The sequence below is a fragment of the Sarcophilus harrisii genome, chromosome 1 (assembly GCF_902635505.1).
Source record: "Sarcophilus harrisii chromosome 1, mSarHar1.11, whole genome shotgun sequence".
NCBI lineage: Eukaryota > Metazoa > Chordata > Mammalia > Dasyuromorphia > Dasyuridae > Sarcophilus > Sarcophilus harrisii.
Genome location: NC_045426.1, coordinates 508,448,034 through 508,468,439, shown reverse-complemented (window position 1 = coordinate 508,468,439; position 20,406 = coordinate 508,448,034). Strand labels below are relative to the sequence as shown.

The 20,406-nt window shown below is 34.2% G+C and overlaps 1 protein-coding gene across 2 annotated transcripts; it reads right to left on the bottom strand.

Annotated features, from left to right (window-relative positions):
* Window positions 1–4,073: 4,073 nt before the first annotated feature.
* On the bottom strand, window positions 4,074–19,710 carry SEH1L (SEH1 like nucleoporin). 2 transcript variants are annotated; one of them, XM_031946674.1, is made up of 9 exons: window positions 19,458–19,710; window positions 16,530–16,580; window positions 14,411–14,557; window positions 12,676–12,887; window positions 10,545–10,643; window positions 9,728–9,868; window positions 9,162–9,319; window positions 7,659–7,812; window positions 4,074–4,884 (listed from the first exon to the last, which is right to left on the bottom strand). In XM_031946674.1, exons 1-9 carry the CDS (start codon window positions 19,566–19,568, stop codon window positions 4,668–4,670), a joined length of 1,290 nt encoding a protein of 429 aa, XP_031802534.1. In that variant the 5' UTR covers window positions 19,569–19,710; the 3' UTR covers window positions 4,074–4,667. The 2 variants fall into 2 exon arrangements, with proteins under 2 accessions (XP_031802534.1, XP_031802535.1); XM_031946675.1 differs by lacking the exon at window positions 4,074–4,884 and adding an exon at window positions 5,379–6,527 and having other exon boundaries at window positions 19,458–19,708.
* Window positions 19,711–20,406: the final 696 nt, after the last annotated feature.

Genomic DNA, 20,406 nt, shown 5'->3' with positions numbered 1-20,406 from the left:
TAAGCACCTATTATGTGCCAGGCGCTTCGCTAGGCGATAGGGACACAAAGACATGTGAAAGCCCCAGCCCATAAAGTTAACTATGCAAAGGAGAAATATTTACTTCTAAAAATATGTACAAAATAGGATGGGAAGGCGTTTGAGGGGTAGAAGTATTGGCAACTGGAAACGATAAGGAAAGACTAAAAGGAGTTTAAAAAGAAGCACAGAAGGAAACTAGATATTACAAAAAATGTGTTAGAAAGAAGTATGTCATACATGAGTGGGGAGGGGAGACGTATCTCAATCAGACTGTGCAAAGTATCTCAATCAGACTCTGCAAAGACAGGGAGACGGGCTATATAAGGTTCTTTCTTTTAAGAGATTAAAGGGGAAAGTAATTTGGCTCCAAAATGATGTATATTAAAGGAAGGTCCTGAGTAATAAGACCAGAAAAGGAAGTAGAAAACAGGTTGTAAAGCTCTTTAAATACCAAAAGATTTCTCCAGATGTGACACACGTGATTTTAAATAGGAGGCGATAGGAAAATCATTTTAGCAGCTGTGTAACACGACTTGGAATGGAAAAGGAATAGGCAAATTGGACAAATGTAACTTTTACAGTTACAGATGAAGAGCACGTGAACCCAGGGCATCTACAACAGAAATGGAGAAAGAAACTGATATTTGATTATGGAGGCAGAAACTACAAGATCTGGCATCTGATAAGAAATGTGGGGTAAAAGAGAGCAAAAGTCAAGAATGACACCTTATAAGTTGCAAATATGTGTGAAAGAAGAAGTGCTTTTAACAAAAAGGTCAGCAATTTTTTAGAAAATTTTTAGGGGAAAATAAGATCAGTTTTTGATTTGTACATTTTATTATGGTCATCCAGTTTGAACTGTCCAATAAGTTGTTGAGTCTAGATTGGGCCAAAGAAGACTTGGACCAGATATACAGATCTTGCAGCTATCTACACAGAGATAATTAAACTCATGTGAGTTAATGAGATGATCAACTTAAAGACTAGAGAAAAAAAATAATAGAGGCTTGAGGTTCATGAACAGGTGTGTGTTATGGATGCTAAGTTAGCAGAGGAAAAAGAAAAGGAACAATTAGAAGATATCAAGATAGGAGAAAGAGAAGTGTTACCAAAAAAAAAAAAAAAAAAAAAAAGTATTCAGAAGAAAGGGTGGCCAAGTGTCTAAAAGTGCAGAAATTCGTTAAAGAAAAAGCATTAAAAAGCATTATTGCTAAGACTGTTGAGCAGTTTCAGTTGAATGAATTTAGAAAGAGCCTGAAAATATCAGATACCTTTTTCTAAAGGTTTTGGCTCAGAAAAGGAGGCTATAGGAAAATAGTTTGAAGGGACAATAGGGCCTAGCTAGATTTGGCTATATTTGTGAGCAGCAGAGAAAGAGGCTGTACATAGGAGACTGAAAATTAGAGGGGGGAAAAATTATGATTACAGGGAGGATCTGCAGAAGAAAACAAAATAAAGGATACATGAAGAAAAGTTGTTCTCATAGGCCCAGTGAAATGTATGTCATCAGAAAATCAACCTACCCAAGTTTGGAGTATCATCAGGTGATTAACAGGATGAATTTTTTTAACCTACCCATATACTAAATTATAGAGGTTAATCTTGGAATAAAAGTACACTCACATCAAAGACATTGCATCTGTAGATGGCTGAAATATCAGTTAACATTTATTAAGATATTGCAATGGGCCAGGCTCTGTACTAATCTAGAAATACAAAAACAAGAAGTCCCCCTTGAGGACAGTCCCCTGTCCTCAAGAAGCTTATATTATACTGGTAAATATTACCCATAAAAGAAAACTTAAAGGAAGGTAAAAGAAAGAAGGTACCTAGAAGGAAAATAATGAAGTCCATAGTTGTGCAGCTAGTGGGAAATGAAAAAATTGCTATCCAAAGTACTCTTTTTAAATGAAGTTTCTGGGAGGAGTTGTCTAATCTGGCCCAGGGTAGAAGGTACTTCCAAGGCATGAATTGTAGGACAGAAGTTTATATATATATATAGGTATGTGTATGAATGGATGTATATACATTTTAAGAAATGAGCACCTTTTAAACATAAGTTTTTGAACACTGAGACAACTAGGTAGCCATTTAGTAAACAATGGCCTTGGACTGACTACCTTTATTATTAAAATTGGTTTAGACAGGAATTCCTAGGATGAAAAGGGCATAATAAGTGGAAATTAGAGGTAACATCCATTTTCCCAATATAATTCCAATTTTTTTCTATAAAGGTTCAGGGAAAAGTGAAAATGAATTCCTAGAACACTTAAATATGGATCTCTAGTCAGAATAGAGGTTCTTAATCTCTTTAACAGATTTTTAAATGCATAAAATACAAAGGACTAGAAAGGAAATCAAGTCATATTGAAAGTTGTAAAAAAAAATTTAATTCCCAAATTCCAGTTCAAAAATCTCAATTAAAGTTTGTAATTCTATTTTGATGGTGAGCAGCATTTTAGCCCCATTCAAATTACAGAAAGGCACTTTGAAGGCAATTCTAAAAGATTTCTTCCTCCTTCCCCCCTAGGATCATTGCCTGTCAATGTAATACAATGAGCATTTACTAAGTACCTATTATGTCTTAGTAATTATGTTACATAGTAAGGATACCAAGATAAAAATAAGAGTTCCCATCTGATGAAACTTAGACACTACATTAGAGGTTTTAAATGTAAGGAAACTAAACCATATTCTTCTATTCTTCAATTACAACATTAAATCCTCATCACAACCTTTCATTCTTTGGCAAATTAAAAAGGAATAAAATATGTATCATATGTAAACTTCCTTCTTTCATTATAACAAACCAAATGGGTGGATCATTGCTACATAATCGAATAATTCCCTTATCTGAAAACATTTTATTGAAGATATATTGCCTAGTCCTGAACACTTGAAGAGAGATCTAAATGTATTAGTACATGCTGGTAACAGGCTGAGACTGGGGATGATGTGTGTATCCAGCTGGGAAATTCTGACCTGCAAAAGGGCCATATTGATAGGGTATGTGCCCTACTGGCACAAACATAAGTCTCCATTGTAAGAACCATCCCACAAAAAGCAAGTCAAAGCTCCTGGGCAGAAAAGGTGGTGGGGGCAGGGGAGGAGAGGGAGAATTGGACCCACAAATATATTGGGCAAAATGGGGAGACCCAGTCTTAAAAAAACAAAAAACAAAAAAAAAAATACAAAAGAACCTCAGAAGCTGTATCATCCAAATCCTATCTTGGACAATCATTTCCTCTATAACCTACCTGCAAGCAGTCATCCAATCTTAAAAAATTTCCAAAGTATGGTAACCCACCATCTTCCAAAAATGTTCCATTCCCCTTCTAGACAGTATTAATGTCTGGTTTTGTTTTCCCTTAGCACCTTTATTTGACTCTCTGACTTTCACCCACTGCTCCTAGTTCAGCTTTCTGGGGCCATGCTAGAGATATTATGTAACATGTGAATAGTTGCCAGTCACTATACTTTGTGCTTTAAAAATATTATCTCGTTTGATCCTTACAACGAAGTTGAGAAATAGATCCTATATTATTATCCCCATTTTACCTCTGAAGAAAATAAGATAAACAGGTTAAATGACTTGTCCAAGGTCACAAAATAAGCATCTGAGAAGGGATCTGAATTCAGGTCTTCTTGACTTCAAGTCTGGTACTCTATCCACTCCACCACCCAGCTGCCTCTAACAAAATCTTGCACATAATAGCCCTTTACATAGTTATCATATCCTTCCACATAAGTTTTCTTGAAACTGAATACCCCTTCAATCACTTATATGTCTTTTACCATCTAGGTGGCCATATTCTGGACACTTAAAGTGACAATACCTGAAAAGGATGTTACTGATTTTATAATTTTAAATTAATCTGTCATTTTAACTAACTGTATAATAGTGCCGCATGGCTTGAGTAACTTTTAAAATGATGGTACTACTACTTTAGAATGCTTACTTTCAGAGCTGTCCATTTCATTCCCTAAAATTTAATGGCATACAAAATTAATGGGATAGTCAGAAATGCTAACTATCAAAAAAGATACATTCATATCTTTTAATATATTTATTGAGTAGTGAGATCACAATTATAAAATTTGATATTTATGTTTTGAGAGGCAGCTTCTTTAAAAATGACCAAACATTACAGATTATGTTTTGCTGCATGATACACAGGAATGGTTTATTTTGCTTAACTAATCAGTTCCAACACTAGCCTTCAGAATTCAAAAATAATTCCTAAGGTATGTTTCAAAGGCATGTGGAAATTAATAATTATACACTTTCACATGAATGTGACAAATCAAAAACTCAAGACCATGATAATAAACTTAAGTACAAAATAAAATGTAGAGGACAGGCACTTTGAAATAAGCTATTTTTCCACATAGCTAGCTTTCCACAGTTAATGCTTGTACATATCATATTTCATCAAAGGATATCAACCAAAGAAACAAACAGTCCTTTGATGCACAAGCACAAACATATTTAAATTCAAAATTCTGCATCCTATTTGCAATACATGCAAGAAGATCCCTGAATTTAGAAAATACCTGGAAAAAATAAAGGAAAAAAAAAAGCAGCCAGGAATGAAAGCATTTACAAGCATCTGATATAAGGCCTTGTAAAATTTTAAATGTGTGGTTTAAACCCCTTCATTCTCAGGTAAGGGATTAAGAGGCCGAGAGATATATCGTCTGCGAGGGTGAGGATACTGGAAGTTGGCAGTGTCAGCATCGCAAGAGTGCTCTATCAGAGGAGGAGGAGGAGGAGGAGGAGGAGGAGGAGGAGGAGGAAGGATCTGGGCATAACTGGACCATCTCGATCCAGCCCGTGGGGAATCCAGAGGGGGAAAGAAATACCTGAAACAATGAAAACAGGAACAAAACACCAAAACAAACAAACAAACAAACAAAACAAAACAAAAAAAAAAAAACAGAAGAAAAAAGAGAAAAGTAGTAAATACAAGGAGAACCAAAGAGGAGAAAAGACATGCTGGAAAAAAAAAGCTTTAGTATATTCATGCCAAAACTAACAAAACATGATAGCAGAAATCAAGGCCCTGATTCAAAATCAAGATTGCTTAAGCAAGTTTGGAAACTTTTAAAAAAACACACACACACACACACAAGGTACAATATTTTAAAGAAAATACTTTTTAAATCTCAGTACAGATTAAAAAAAAAAAAGGTAATTTGAAAATTTTAAGGATTTTCTAGTCTACTGCACCTTATTTGATGCTCACTTAGATGAGCTTCAGTAATGTTTCATTTGCAGCAGTAGCAGCACAAGGTATACATTTTATGCAAGTGCATACACAATACTAATAACCAATTAAAAAAACTTTCACATAGTATAGGTAGGTATCACAACACTTTAATGACTATCTCTCACAGAAATACAATCATGTGTACTTACATGTTTTTCCTGCAAAAAACACAGTATAACTACAGATTTCTAAGTGAAAGGCTAAAAGAATTATGCCATATCATATTGTATTCTGCCATTTTATTAAAACTTACCCGTAATATTTATGCACTTTAGTACACTTGATATTAGATATTAACTGTAAGGTTTAGAACTCTGGGGAACATTTACTAAGTGGAACACCAAGTAAACAAAGAATCTGGGAACATGCCACCTTTAAGCGTCATTTACATGCTGCATTTTAAGTGGATTTTTAAGTGCTTCTCAATACAGTACCTTTTAGAATGTGTACTTGGAGGAAATCTTACTCCATGAAATCACACCATAGGAACATACAAGCACATGATAAAAATATTCTTTTTAGTGAGCACTAATAAAAAATGCTTACAAAAGCAGTTTTATAATATATAAATGAATACCAAACAATAAATTTAGCTTCATCTGTACAGTTAAATTACTGTCAGTGCATTCTAATTCTTTTAATGCTAACAAATTTAAATGTTACAAACTAATTTACAAGTTATACCAAATATTAATATGAATAAATCAAGACTACAAAAGTAAAACAAATTGGCACTCAAAACAATCTTTATGAAAATTGATGATTTATTCAATCTTCAAATTTAAAAATTATAAAAATTCACCATCCTGTTTATTGTTTTGAGAAACAAAAAAAACAAAAAGGTCTATTATCTTCCAAATGGAGTAATGGGAGTTCTTTCCACCCTCATACCCACAAAGACAATGATCTTTTTTTTTTTCTATAACCCATTATATTTAGCTTCACAAACATTCCAAAGAACTTTAGTGAAAATTTGTCTCAACAAGAAGCCTCTCCATTTAATTTTCAAAAGTTCCATTAGTGTCAACAAATGGCACTGGGAAGTAGAGAAACAGTGTATTTTTTTAAAGGCCTTTAAGAATGCATTTAGGAGTGAGCAGGCTGCTGGTGTATCTTGGGACAGGTCAAACGGCGCTGGGGAGGGGAAAAAGGAGCTTGCTTCCCATTCCTGTGTGCATGCAAGAAGCAGCAAAACTGCAAAGTTACTCCAGTTAAGCTTGAGATCAGCTGTGCTTTCTGTTAAAGGACATAATACAAATGGAGAAGGGAAAATGCATCACAGATCTAAACACACATGGTTATTACTGGCACAATAAGACTATAGATTAAAATTTGAGTGACTTATAAGCTTAAAATTAAAAATACACAAAAGGACTGATAATCATTTTTGTTTAGTCATTATTAGAACTCCACAATTGGTAAAGCCATCTTCATGAATGTCTCACTCTAAAATTAATCTATCTTTTGGTAAAAGTTTATTTTATTTAATTTTTTTATTTAAAAGTTTATTTATTAAAAAATAAACTCCAAAGTCAAATGATAGGGTTTTTTTAATATAACTTTTGCAATTTGAAAGTTGTATAGCTACTTTATAACTGAAGCCAGCTGCATTAATGTCATAAGTAAACCTGATGTCAGTTATAATTTGAAACCCAATTTCACAAGTGCACAATTTAAGCAATGATAAAGTAATATTCTCATCTATACTTAAATTTGAAATATAAAAATAAATTATTCCTCTTCACAGAGCATTAAGCATTATCAAAAATACAACAAAATGGAATCATCAAATATGCTATGTAAAACAAAAGAAATATTCTGTTTCCTACTAATATTCTAAAACTAGGAATTAAGAAATCAGATTTTCTTTTTTGTTTCCTTTTTGTCTCCACTCTAGTTCATTAGCAAAGCTAAAATAAATTTTATTCAATAACAGAAAACCCTACCAATAACTTTATAAGTCTTATGACATTGTTTTAAAAGAATCATAGACTCTGTCTATATAAATAAATTTTCTCTAATAATAGTATTAAATGTCATCAAGGACGATTTCATTTTTCTTAATACTTCAAAATCGACGTGGTGCCTTCAAAATAAGCCATTTACATTCCTAAAGACAGATCATTAAACTTCTAAAGATAATTTATTTTCCTTTGTAGCTGTGATAGCTTTATCAACTAAGTACAAATATATTGAAATACTCATAATATTAAAGATTAATTTCTAAACAACAAATGAATAATTCTGAGGGTTTTTCCTTCAAAAACATAAAACAAGCATCAGATTTCTTTTTAGTACAGATACAGGACAAAGCTGTGAAGAAACTGCTACTTTAAAATTCCAAAGCTTACACACAAAACAGCCTACCTGCTAGCTGATGATCCATTTAATGAATTTTGTAGATTTGGATTGTTTGACCCTAAAGAAGCATTTGAGATTCCCTGCTGAGAAGAGCTCCCATTGACTGGGCTCCCATTACCTTTCAAAATACCAGTGCACTTCCAATTGTCCATATAATTAGCTGGGGGGGAAAGGTGAAATCAATTAATATTCAATTACTCAAGGGGACAAATTAATTTGTTTCCCCAAAGAATATATCAAATAGATACAAGTTCAAACGACATTTACTTTAAACACAAACATTAGTAAAATAAAGAGAGCAATTTCCCCAAATACATTAAATGACCTGGGCTTGCTGGGTTTGTTTGTTTGTTTTTTTAACTCTTCTAAAACAAGTGAAAAAAATCCAACTATGAGAGCTGAGAATTTCTATAAATAAATATTTATTAACTAAATTAAACAACATAAAAAATTGAGTTAAAATTCCATTTCCAAAAAACTTAACAATTATAATTAATTTATAATTTATAATTATAACATTTTAACAATTATTTTGTTGTTAACAGTCAATTATTACATTAAGATTAAGGCTTTTTCTTCTTTATTTCCTGACTATACAAGTCAGTCTCTGAAGGACATGGCTAATTGATGAAATATTCTACTTAACTAGGAGAACTTATTTCTATTTATTAGAGTATAAACAGAATCTAATCTAGGCAAATTCTTGCTCCAAGAAAAATGAGCCCCTATCTTTATTGGATAATGATGGAGAAAACCAACCAGAGTGAGCTGGATGGAGATTAATTCTCCTGTCCAGATTGCTAGAGGCAGTAGAATCCCATGATCAAGCCACATTCTCAAAAAAACTAAAGCCCACCTTTTCATTAAATGACCACCACAATCAGAGTTGAATTCCATTTGTCAAGGTCATGCCCTTTCAAAAAAATATATTTAAGGTATTCAGTGTCTCCATTAAGGGTCTTTGCTTAATGAGAGAAACCATTAACCATCAATTTATAATTCACTAACCTAATAATTAATTATTAATTACCCAGAAACTCTCTCTCTCTGGTTTTTCATTCATTACTTTATCATGCTAAGTTCAGTTAATCAATCATGTCTGACTCTGTGTGGCGGCCCCAACCCCTATGGCCCATACTATCCATGCAGTTTTCTTAGCAAAGTTACTAGAGTAGTTTGCCATTTCCTTCTCCAGTATATTAAGGCAAACAGAGGTTAAGTGACTTGTCCAGGATCACAGAGCTACTAAGTGTTTGAGGCCAAATTTGAACTCGGGTCTTCCTGAACCCAGGCCCAGTGCTCTATTTCCTGAGTTACCCTAAGATGCCTCCTATTTTTTTTTTATTATAGATACAGTTTAGCCCATGTTTGAAAGACTTCCTTTGTTCAAAATAAAAACTTGGCAAATTATTTTTTTTTTTAGTCATTACTGTCTTAGATAAAAGGAGTTTTCTAAGAGCAAAGAAATTTCTCTACTCACAATACAATTGTCATTCACTGAAATCTTACCTTTCCATAGTCTTACACAGCCATCATCTCCAGATGATGCTAGCACTGTCCCCGTTATATTCCAACTCACTCGCCAAACCTGAGAGTTGTGATTATCAAACTGAGCAACTATGTGAATCTCAAATTTTGTTGGCCCACCAGAAGAAGTTAATTCTTTCCTGTTAAAGAAAGTTTTAGTGAAGCAACCTCCAAAGGATTAGCATATGTTGTTCAAAATGAAAAATCAAAAATTATCCAAATATATAAAGATCACATCTCACAAAGTTAAAGGGTTAAAAAAATACAAAGGAATAACAAAACAAAAAGCTTTCAGTTAAAATAGGCAGTCAACTTCTTTACATAGTAAATTTTTAATATTTGAAACTCAGAATGCATCTAATTTTCAATGGATATATGCTTAAGAAATTTAAAACACTGAAATAATTATACTAAGCAAAATAAATCTACTCCCATCCTAAAAATACAGAATTTTAAATTTCTTGTAATTATTTTGTTTCAGAATATCAATACTAATATTTTTAGAATCAATTGTAATATCTTACTTAAAAACTGTTTCAGAAGCTCACCTTACAGGTTTTAACGTGAAAATTCTCACATCTTTGGTTGCTACTGCTAGGATATGGAATGATCTTCCCAAGTTTGGAGCAAATGAAATATCATGTACAGGGTCAGTGACTGTCATAAGGGATTCTGCTTTTGCATATTTCCTAAGAAAATTCAAATTATTTGCATAAAATACTCCACAAGAAAAATAAAATCTTTACTAATATATTTTATCATTTCAGACTACAAGCACTCTGTAACAAAATTACTTTTTATAATTATACTCTTCTATAGTTAACTAACATTTAATCCAGATTTCCAAAAGGCTTCCTTTATGATTTAAAGTTTAATTTAACACAATTCAAACAAAATATCCAGAGTAAAAACTACATTGAAATTGAATCTCAATTGAACAATTACTAATTTGTAGTATAAGAAAATTTCTCAGGAGTATAAATTGTACAGATCTTACAAGATCCTATCATCACTCGGTACTATAATAGTGCAGATTCTCAAGAAGACCACGGTCTTATTTAAACTACAAAATATCTTTCTGACACAAACAGAAAAAGTTAATTTGCTAATCTCTGTTTCCTATAACAAAATTAGATTAATATTTGCTAAATATCAAGTCTGAAAGATCAACTCTATATTGGCAACCAGAATTTATTCTCAGGTAGTCTTCACAAAGTTGTTATCTACATAGTGGAGCATAAATAAATAAAACTAACTCAATAGTGAGCAGAATACAATTTACTTGAGTAAAGATAAAAATTATATACAAATCAAAAAAGTAAAGAAAAACAAATTTAGATCCTTCTAGACTGATTTAAAACTTACCTGGTGTTTTCATTATATTCATAAATCTGAACCTTAGCAGACACATTTGGACTATTGTCATCACTTCCTACAGCTATCATAGGGGAATGAGCACGAGAACTGGAAATGAAAAGTAAACAAATTACTTACACAGACATATAGTAATCATAATGATAAAAATGACTGATAATTGACTTTATATCTCCTCTTACACCTTATTTGGCACAACAACTTACACATACTAGAATTAAGCAGCTACATATGAAAATTACGGAGCTATTGTCTCATTGATCCCTCTATGATTCACCTAATTTTGGAGAGTAAGGTTGTTGTACTGAAATTTAGGGATACATTTATACATTTCAAAACGTTACCAATTATGAGTTATGTAATATAAAGGATATGAAAATAATACACAATATGTGTTTTCAAAGAATACAATCTAATCAATAATTCTAACAGTTAATTGGACTATCTGGAGTGATAAAATGAAAAGAACACTAGATTTGGAATCAAAGAACTTGAATGCAGGTGGTTTTGCCACTTACTAGTGATATAAAAAAAGCTTTAGCAAGTAACTCTCTGAGACTTAGTCTGCTTATCTAGAAGTAATGAAAATCATAATATTATTCACCTCACAAAAGCTGTAATGGCTTTGTAAATTATTAAATGCTATAACCTATTACTATTATATCACTCATATTCAGACCTTTCTGTATTTGTCTTTTCCCACAAAAAAAGACTTCAGACATTTGACAAGAGCATGGGATAGAATGATATGAAACCTTTTTCCCTTATTAAGGCAAAAAATTTGGTCAAAACGTCATTGAAAACTTTTACCTCCCTCCCTACTTTGTAGAGATGGGACACCATGATATAGGATATTGCATTTACTGTCAAATATAATGTATTGTTTGGTTCTGAACTACTGTTCTTCCTTAATCTTTGTTACAAAGAATGTGTTGCTGGGTATGAAAAAGGGGAGAAAAATATTTAGAAATATAAGTCATTAAAAACAAAAGCTATCCATAAAATAATATTTTTAAAAAGTAAAGTAGATTCTTAGGATAAAGACAAATTGTAACAGTATTAGAAAAAAACTAGATATTTTGGCAAATCAGAATCCAGATCCAAGAGGAATAGCAGGAGAGAACAAAAAAACAGCCTCCTCCCCAGATGTCACTGGTTCCAGATTTACTCCTAGGTCAACAACTTCCAGAAGGAAGAAGGAGAATTCAATTTAATTTAACAAATACTGAGTGCAAGGCATTCTGATAGGTGTAATGGGAGATACATAGTTTATACTCTTAAAAAATTTACACTGAGGGGCAAGTAGGTGGCCCAGTGAATAGAGTACCAGCTCTGAAGTCAGGAGGACCTGAGTTCAAATTTGATCTCAGACACTTAACAATTCCTAGCTGCGTGATCCTGGGCAAGTCACTTTACCCCAATTGCCTCAGCAAAAAAAAAAAAAAAGTTTACACTCTAGGAAGAATGATTCTATTTAGGATAGTGCTTATTGTGAAGTTACAGACTTTTCAACTGGCATCTCCCTTGGTTTTCCTACCTAGGTCCATGTACTTTCTCCATAACTAGATTCTCAAAGCCATTTCTACAGAATTCAATACCTTGGCTTGAGTTTCACTGATTTTCCTGTCCTTAAAACTAAAAACAAAGTCATAAAAGTCAACATAAAGAAGTGTTTGTTCGATCATCAATGATGACATAATTAATTTAAATAATGAAATACTAGGTCTGAGTTACAAATCAGGATAAATTTTACTTCTCAGATTGTCCATAAAAAAGTAAATTACATTGAGAATTACAAACTATGACTTAGGTTAACTAAAAATTTAAAAGGCTTACTGTTAATATTCCATGCTGTTATTTATTAGAACATGCTTTGAAGAAAAAGTTCTTTAATTTACAAAACATTTCATAGAGAATTTGAGGTGCTAATGTTAAATGGCATGTATTTTCTACAATGATGAAGACAAGTTAAATTGTAGATTTCCATACTAGTTCATTCAGAAATTAGACTTTCTGAACTTAAAATTTTCTTCTAGATTTTCTTTGACATACAAAGCAAACAAATTATCAAGTCATTGCCTTTAAAAAAAAAAAAAAATCAAGTGATTAGGTTATGACTTACCTCGAGGGATTCCATGAAATACAACTACAGCTTAGCTTACATGAAATTTCATGCTGCAGTGACCACTGACTAAGATTCATAACATCTGGAGCCTCATATATTCTCACTACGCCATCTGCTGAACAGGTTGCTAACATGAGACCCATATGCTTAGGAGCAAACTTCACATCAGTAACTGATGTTCTGCTATCCACCAAAGTGGTCCTCTTAACCTACAAGAAATGAATTAACAAATCATTAAGGTATATCAAGTGAACAAGCATTTATTAAGCGTTTACCATGTGCCACACAATATGCTAAGCACCAAATAACCTTTTATTCTCTATAAAATATATAGTTTCCACAGAGCTCTAAATCAAAGAATATGCAAGTGATTGTTGTTTTCTGAAGGCCATACCAGGGCAGTACTATCTCTGGTAGGCAAAACCATGCTATAAAAACTAAATATTCTGACAACAGACTGAGTTTGATGTCTAAAGACAAACCTAAAATCAAAGATACTCATATTCAATAGGGTGACTGCTTGACGATCACCTCTTTGTTCACAACAATCCGTAAAACAAAGACGACTACAGAAGCGGCCCTAAGTTTTGTATGATCCCTTCCCCCTTCCACAGTTGTAGTGGGAGCATAGAAGAAAAAAAAAAAAAAAAGCACAAGAAGTGCTAAGAATCATCCAGTTTTTAGACCAATTATAAACATTAAGTATTTGACAAGTGAGATTTTTGCCAAATACTGATAAATGGAGATACTCTTAGAAAACTCAACACTGATAACCTTGATATAAACAAAACCAGAGGACAATAATAAAGTGGTTCATATTTTCTCCTTGAAGTGAAGAAAGGAATTAATAGAATTGGTTTCACTGTGTACCCAAAGGAAACAAGAAATATTATTTTCTGGGACACTTGATAATAGCGTAGGAGAAACATAAGTGTAGCTTATATACCAACAGCTATTGCAGAAGATGAAAAGCTAGAGAAATTCTATGAAAATTTTGAGATGATCCAAGTCAGTAAATATTTGGTTATTCCTTAACTACAGTGCAAAAGTAGGCAAAGAGGAGATTTTTAGAAAATTTGGAATAAGTTTGAAAAGAAAGGGCAAAGGCTTGTAGAGTTCTCAAAAGTCTCATACCTATATTATCATAAATATTTTCTTCCAGAAAAAAGTCCAACTGGATACTGTTGAACATGTTGAGCACTGATCATAAAAATAAAAGACTATCTTAACATAAAAGAAATAATTGGTTACGTATATGGAAGTCATATCAGAATCAGCCATCTGAGTAATCAGACCATCAACTAGCTAAAACATATCAAAATCAACAAATTGGCAGGGGACGAAAGATAAAGATGAGATGACTGCCCCCCAAACAATCACAATTTAACCAAACCTATTCAAATGAATCACAATAAGAAGAAAGGCAAAGAGATTTATCACCATTTTGGCAGAGTTCAACTGATATAAGACAGTAATCAGAGGTAAAAATGCCAAAAGTCCAAAAAACAACTTAGCCAAGAAAGTCCTGATATTCTTGACTAGCCTTGCTGTTCCTTGAACAATACACAGCAAAATGAAAAGTAAAGAAAACAGTAGAAAATAAAAGAAGGAAGAATGGAAGGAAAAAGAAGCAGAGGAGAAGAGGACCATGTGTTCAAAGAAGTATGTCACAGATAATAATCTGCATAACTTCTCATCAGTGCCTTAAGTGATTTACTAGCACATGACTCACCCAATGACTCTGACCTCGAAGTTTATCATTGGACTCTCCCACTATTTCTTCCCAAACAGCAGCAGTTCTGTCAAAAGAACAGGAAGCCAAAACCTGTCCAAATTCAGGATGTGCCCATGTCACACGCCACACAGAACCACTATGTGTCTAAAAAGAAAAAACAAACAACATTTTAAGAAGAAAAAACTCAAAATGACTCACAAAAGAAATAACATTCCCCAATTTTTTTGCATAAAATTACCTTCTTTTACATGTCCTTTTTTTCCTTAAGAAAGCACTGCATCAACTAATGCCAAGTACAAAATATTTAAAGTATCTTCTAAAAACTAAAACTATTTTTAACTTTTTTTGTGAAAAAATAAGATATCTACTAAAAGTAAAAAATATCCCCAGCTCTCTTTTTTAAATCTAGCAGTACTGTTTTTTACTCCCCTTGCATGTTACAAATATGAAATCTTAAGTGGTAGGACTGTTAATGGAGAGAAAAAGACAAGAAAAGCCACTTTATCTACTCTAGCTCAGCACCAGTACTTATCTCATGAATAGAAAGGCCATTCTATTTTCTCATCTTCTTTTTTCCATTAGCTCTATGGACTCAGGATAGTCAAACCTAATTTTTTTCCCCTAAAATAAAAATTAATCTAGTTCTGATCCTTTATATTCCCAAAGAACTGCTATCATTATCTATATGACATCTACATGAGAAAAACAAAGAAAGGAAAAGGAATGATGAGGAGAGGAATACTTTTTGCCCCATTTGCTCTTTATTTCTGCCAATACTCAAAATCCTTGAAAACCTCAAAAGGATTCTATGTATGTATGCCTACAAAAGAGTAGGAAATTAATTCATATTAGTGAACTTCATTTCACAGAAACTAGAAAAGACAAATTACTCTAATTGGATAAAGTTGAGAAGTATTTCTACTAATTTAAGTAGGAGATAATACTTTACTCTTTTTCAAGAGCCCCTGTCCTCGATACCTTCCCAATGCCTTTGGAACCCCTTTCCCAAGTCCCAGTCATCATCATTGCCACTTGGAATTAGAAGAATCTGCACTGTATAAAAGAAAGTGACAAGAAGGAGTTCTTGATCATGCTGCAATATGCAGAAGGGGGAGATAAGGGGAGAAAAAGGTATAAGACATGTTCTTGGCAGCTCAAGTTGGATGACTAAATGCTTTTTCCACAGAAACATTCTTATACACTGAACTTAGATCAAAATACTGTTTTGGAGCTATATTACCTAAGTTAAAGCTTTTGTGTGCAGATCATGGAAACTTATCTGTCATTTATAATGACATTGTTTTAAATGGGAAAATGTACTCTGGCTTCTATATCACTGACTTACAAAGTCAAATTCTAGAAGAGAGCCTTTTTCTACATTGATTTATGTTTCAGAATTACAGATATAAGCCTTTTTTATATTAAATTACAAATTAGAGTACTTCCTTTCATCTCATTTCCTATAAGATGCAACTGCCATTATTCAATATTCAACTAACTAGTAATCTTTACTTCACTGTCTGGAAATCATTTCATCCAGGAATTGAATAGTTAAAAAAAAAAAAAAAAAACCACAAGCCTGAGCCTTGCCTTAATCTCAGTGACCTTCTAAGACTACCCCCAATTTCTCCTGCTCTTAGTTTGCACAAAGTTGTTTGAATATTCTCTCCCCATTACACAGTGAGCTCCTTGAGACCAGGTATTGCCTTTCTTTGTATTCCCACTAAGTGGGGTCTTTTAAGTGCCAAATGTAGTGCCCAGTACATAGCTGGCATTTAGCATTAGTTGACTGCCTACTTTTATATAGAAGCCTACTGCTCCTAATAGAAGAATCAACCTTTTCCTGATTTTGTGCTCATACATTTTCAGTTTTTTTCCTCTCACTGTTTTAGATTTGTGTATTACACATGGTAAAAAATAGGACAATTTTATTGCAACTTAGTACAACTGGAATGGAATTCAAAAAACTGAAAAAAATCCCATAAATATTCTTTCCAAGAATTGAATAGCAAGACCATTAAGTCAAAATGAAATACTTAAATTCAGTATGATTTAACAAAGTATTACATTTAATAATCCAAATCATTAAAAAAAAAAAGTTTAAATTAGTATTTACCTTCCAGCTAGCAGTACAATGCCAATCCCCACTTTCACTTTTGTCCCAAACCTGTAAGGAAATCGAAATTATCATCAATACTTGTTTACATTTAGTAAGAAAAGGATTTTTCAAAAAATGCAAAGTGAATACAAAATACATTCTACAAATATATACTACAAACCAATGTAGTGAAGTAGAAGTCTCAGGATTTGTAATCAGTGGAAGTGGTTTTGAATCCCAATGTTCTGCCACTTACTACTTTTGCACTTTTGAGCAAGTCACTCAACTTATACCTAAGCCTCAGTTTCCTCATTTATAAAACGGAGTTAACTTAAAAAATCTCAAGGTTATTTCCAGGTTTAAATTTGTTTTTACAATCTTTCTTTGAAAATTTTGCACATGTCCTATACGTCTTTATAAAACAAAAAATGATTCCCGTGTTCTAAAATAACATCTTAAATAACAAAATGAAAATAACTTCTATCCTCTGAGACAATATTTGACAACTTTAGTGTATTATGAAACCAGCATTGACAGTTACTAATTTGAGAATATCACTTTATGCCAACGGATTCTCCAATAGACAAAAGGTCATGTCCAAGCTCCAGGGGTGGGTGGAGACAGAGAGAGAGCGAGGAAGAAGTGGGGAGAGATTGGACTGGGTTCGAGACTCCGAGCTGCTGGTTGTGTGGCTGCTGGTCGAGCTAGCTTCTTGACTCAGCTGCACACATTGCTATCGCCGATTCTCTTCCACCTCCGATCCTTCTTCACTGAGAATAAAGACTGACGATTTCTCCAGTAAATGGAGAAATGCTCCAAATCAATAATAAAGAAATACAAATTAAAATAACTTTAAAGTATCACCTCATAGCCATTAAACTGGCAAAAACAACAAAAAAGAAAAATTATAAATGATGGAGGTGCTGCAGGAAAACAGGGATACTAGTATACTATTGGCTGAGCAATGAATTGATCCAATCATTCTGGAAAACAACTTGGAACTAACTACACCCAGAAAGTTTCTAAACTGTACCCTTTGGTCTAGCTATATCATTACTAGGACTCCAGAGACCTCGAAGTGAAGAAAACATGCCTATCTATACAAAAATATTTATAGCAATTCTGGAAACTAAAAGGCTTTCCTACTCTTGGGGAATGGCTAAACAGATTACAACGTATAAACTTAATGGCAAATGATGAAATGAATAGTATTAGAAAAAGCCAGAAGAGCCTCTTTGTGCTGAGGAAGAGCAAAGTGAGTGGAACTAGAAGAATAGTTTATACAATAACTTTGTAGAGAAAACCTTTGAAAGAATTTAGAATTCTGATCAATGCAATGATAAAAGAAGAATCCAGAAGACTAACTCACCAGCTGCCATAGATTACAAATGCAAGTAAAATTTTTTATTTTTAAAATAGAAAATAAATATGGGTAGTTGTGTGGCACAAGAGACAGAGGTTTGAGCCTGAAGCCAGGAAGACTCATCACTTGAGTCCAAGTCTGGCTTCTGTGACCCTGAGCAATTCACTGTTTGCTTCAGTTTCCTCATTTGTAAAACAAGTTAGAGAAGGAAAGAGCAAAACCTCTCTGGTATATTTCTGCCAAGAAAACCTCAACTCACAGGACAAAGAGGCAGACAGGACTGAAAATGAGTGAACAACAACAATAATACTATAAGCAAGTAACTGAGAATCTCTTACAATAAAAAAAATCTAAATAATCCTCTATTATGGAAGCTATAGAAAGCTAAATTAGGTTGGATAAATCAGAATTAAAATAGGCAAAAGTTAAGAAAAAAAATCAACTGCACTCAAGGGTCCATCTCAGTGTCAATATTACTAATCTTCAGTCCTATATCTGGTAATTCTGAAACTTTAAATATAAGGATTTGAAACATTTTACTACGTTAAATGTAGTTATTCTGGAAGCATGTAAAAATACCGGAGTAGACAAATTCATAAAATGGTAATTGTAAAATACATTTCAAATCATATTTAAGTAAATGGCAAAGAAGTGGATTTAAAAAGGGTCCTTATTCATAAATGTATCAGGTATAATCTTATTTATTTTTCCAACATGAAAACATTAACAAAACATAAAATAAGTTTTGTAACAATCTTCCTATTCTAAATCGTATCGTCTGACTAACGTGATGTGTCTTTCCCTTTAGTCTCACCAATCCGAGTGTCTTTAGTAATGAAAGCCTACATTAAAAATATGAAACCTAAAAATGGAACATTTGATTTATTTCCTCAACTGGATGGGATAAGATACTCAATAAATATTGTCAGTATTACTATAGGTATTGGAATCAATCTTTTGAAAAAGAAATGGGAGAAAAAACCATTGTGTTAAGTTCAATTTCTTACACTGTCCTCTTTCTTGTTTATTTACTTTTTTTTTGGTTTGGTGAGCACCAAGTTCATAATTTTATAAAATGCTTTTTTTTAAAAAAGTGTCTTCGTGTTTGCTCGGTTTGGGCAGCAGCTGTCCTTTCTGAAAGAAAGCCCCTCTTTCTGGTGGTGGCTCCCAGGCTGGAAGCCCAGGCCTAAAAGCGTTGTTTGTTTGTTGTTCTTTTAAACTTGGAAGCGGAGAGATGTACCAGCCAGAATCCGCTGCAGGAGGGGCAGATACTCCCTAGGATTACATACGAGAGCTCAGCCCGGCTGGGGTGCGCAAGCCAGACAAACAAGGTTCCCCCGAGCTCTCCCGGCCCGCCCTCATTCCGTCAATTTCGCGCACGCGCCTGAGCCCCCGCGGGGGGGCTGCGCCGGGAGGCAGCCCCGAAAACCTGCGCCGAGTCCGGCCATACGGAAGCCCGTCGGTGAGCAGGCGTTCCCGGAACAAGATTCTGGTCCCGCGCCCCAGACGCCGTGATCTAAAGACGGAACTCATTTCTCCCGGCTCTCTCTTCCCCCCCCCCCTCCCCGGCTTCTCTCCCTCACCTTCACACTCTGGTCACTGGAGCAAGTTGCCATTCGCCGCCCGTGGAAGTCAAAGGACACATCATGGATGAGATCCTTGTGATCCGCCGCGATACTGCGCGCCACAAACATCGTCGCCGCCACGGCGGGGTTACCGACTGTTCGGCTCAGGCCTTGGGCCTTAAACTTCCGAAGGCGGTCCCGGGCGCACGCGGACCCTCCATGCACTGCGCGTCCCGTGCGGCGCGCAGCCGGGGGAAATGCGCTTGCGCGATCCCACCCCCCACCCGCTAAGTGAGGAGCCGTGAGAAAGAGCCTTCTCTCGCAGTGCCAGCAGGAGGCGCTCTACATGCCTCTGTACCTCCCCTGCCGCGTAGGAGTTACAGAGGGCTGGAGCCCAGCGAGATTATTTCAATTGTTTAAATTTTCTTTGTCAAAAAAAAAAAAAAAAAAAAAAAAAAAAAAAACACCCTTTCTTTATACAAAGAACAAGTAAACTGAAGTTGATAGTTTTTTTTTTTTTTTTTTAAGAAATGCATACATAAAAATTAAGAAGGCAGTAACAATAGAAACTACCTCTTTTCTCCACTTTTCCATTTACTTCTCTGAAGCTTTTTTAAAGCTTTGTTAATTTTTACATATAATTGTATATTTGGTTAATTTATTGGTGAGCCACCTCTTATATATTAGCTTTGTGACACTGGATAAATCACGTAACCTCTCAATAATCTATACAATTCTGTTGCACGATAAGTCGCCGAAGTGCCAACCTTCCAGTGGGTGGAGCGAATTTCCTCACCTTGGAGTTTTCTCATCTCTGCTAATGAAATTGGATCTCTAACTCCATCCCCCCAATACTAACCGTTAACCTACCGCGCTTGTTCGGTAGAAAGACCCCATCGGAACACTGTAAGCATAGTCTAGTACAACAAAGGGAGTCCCTAGATGCAATGGGCCATGTGTGGGGCCT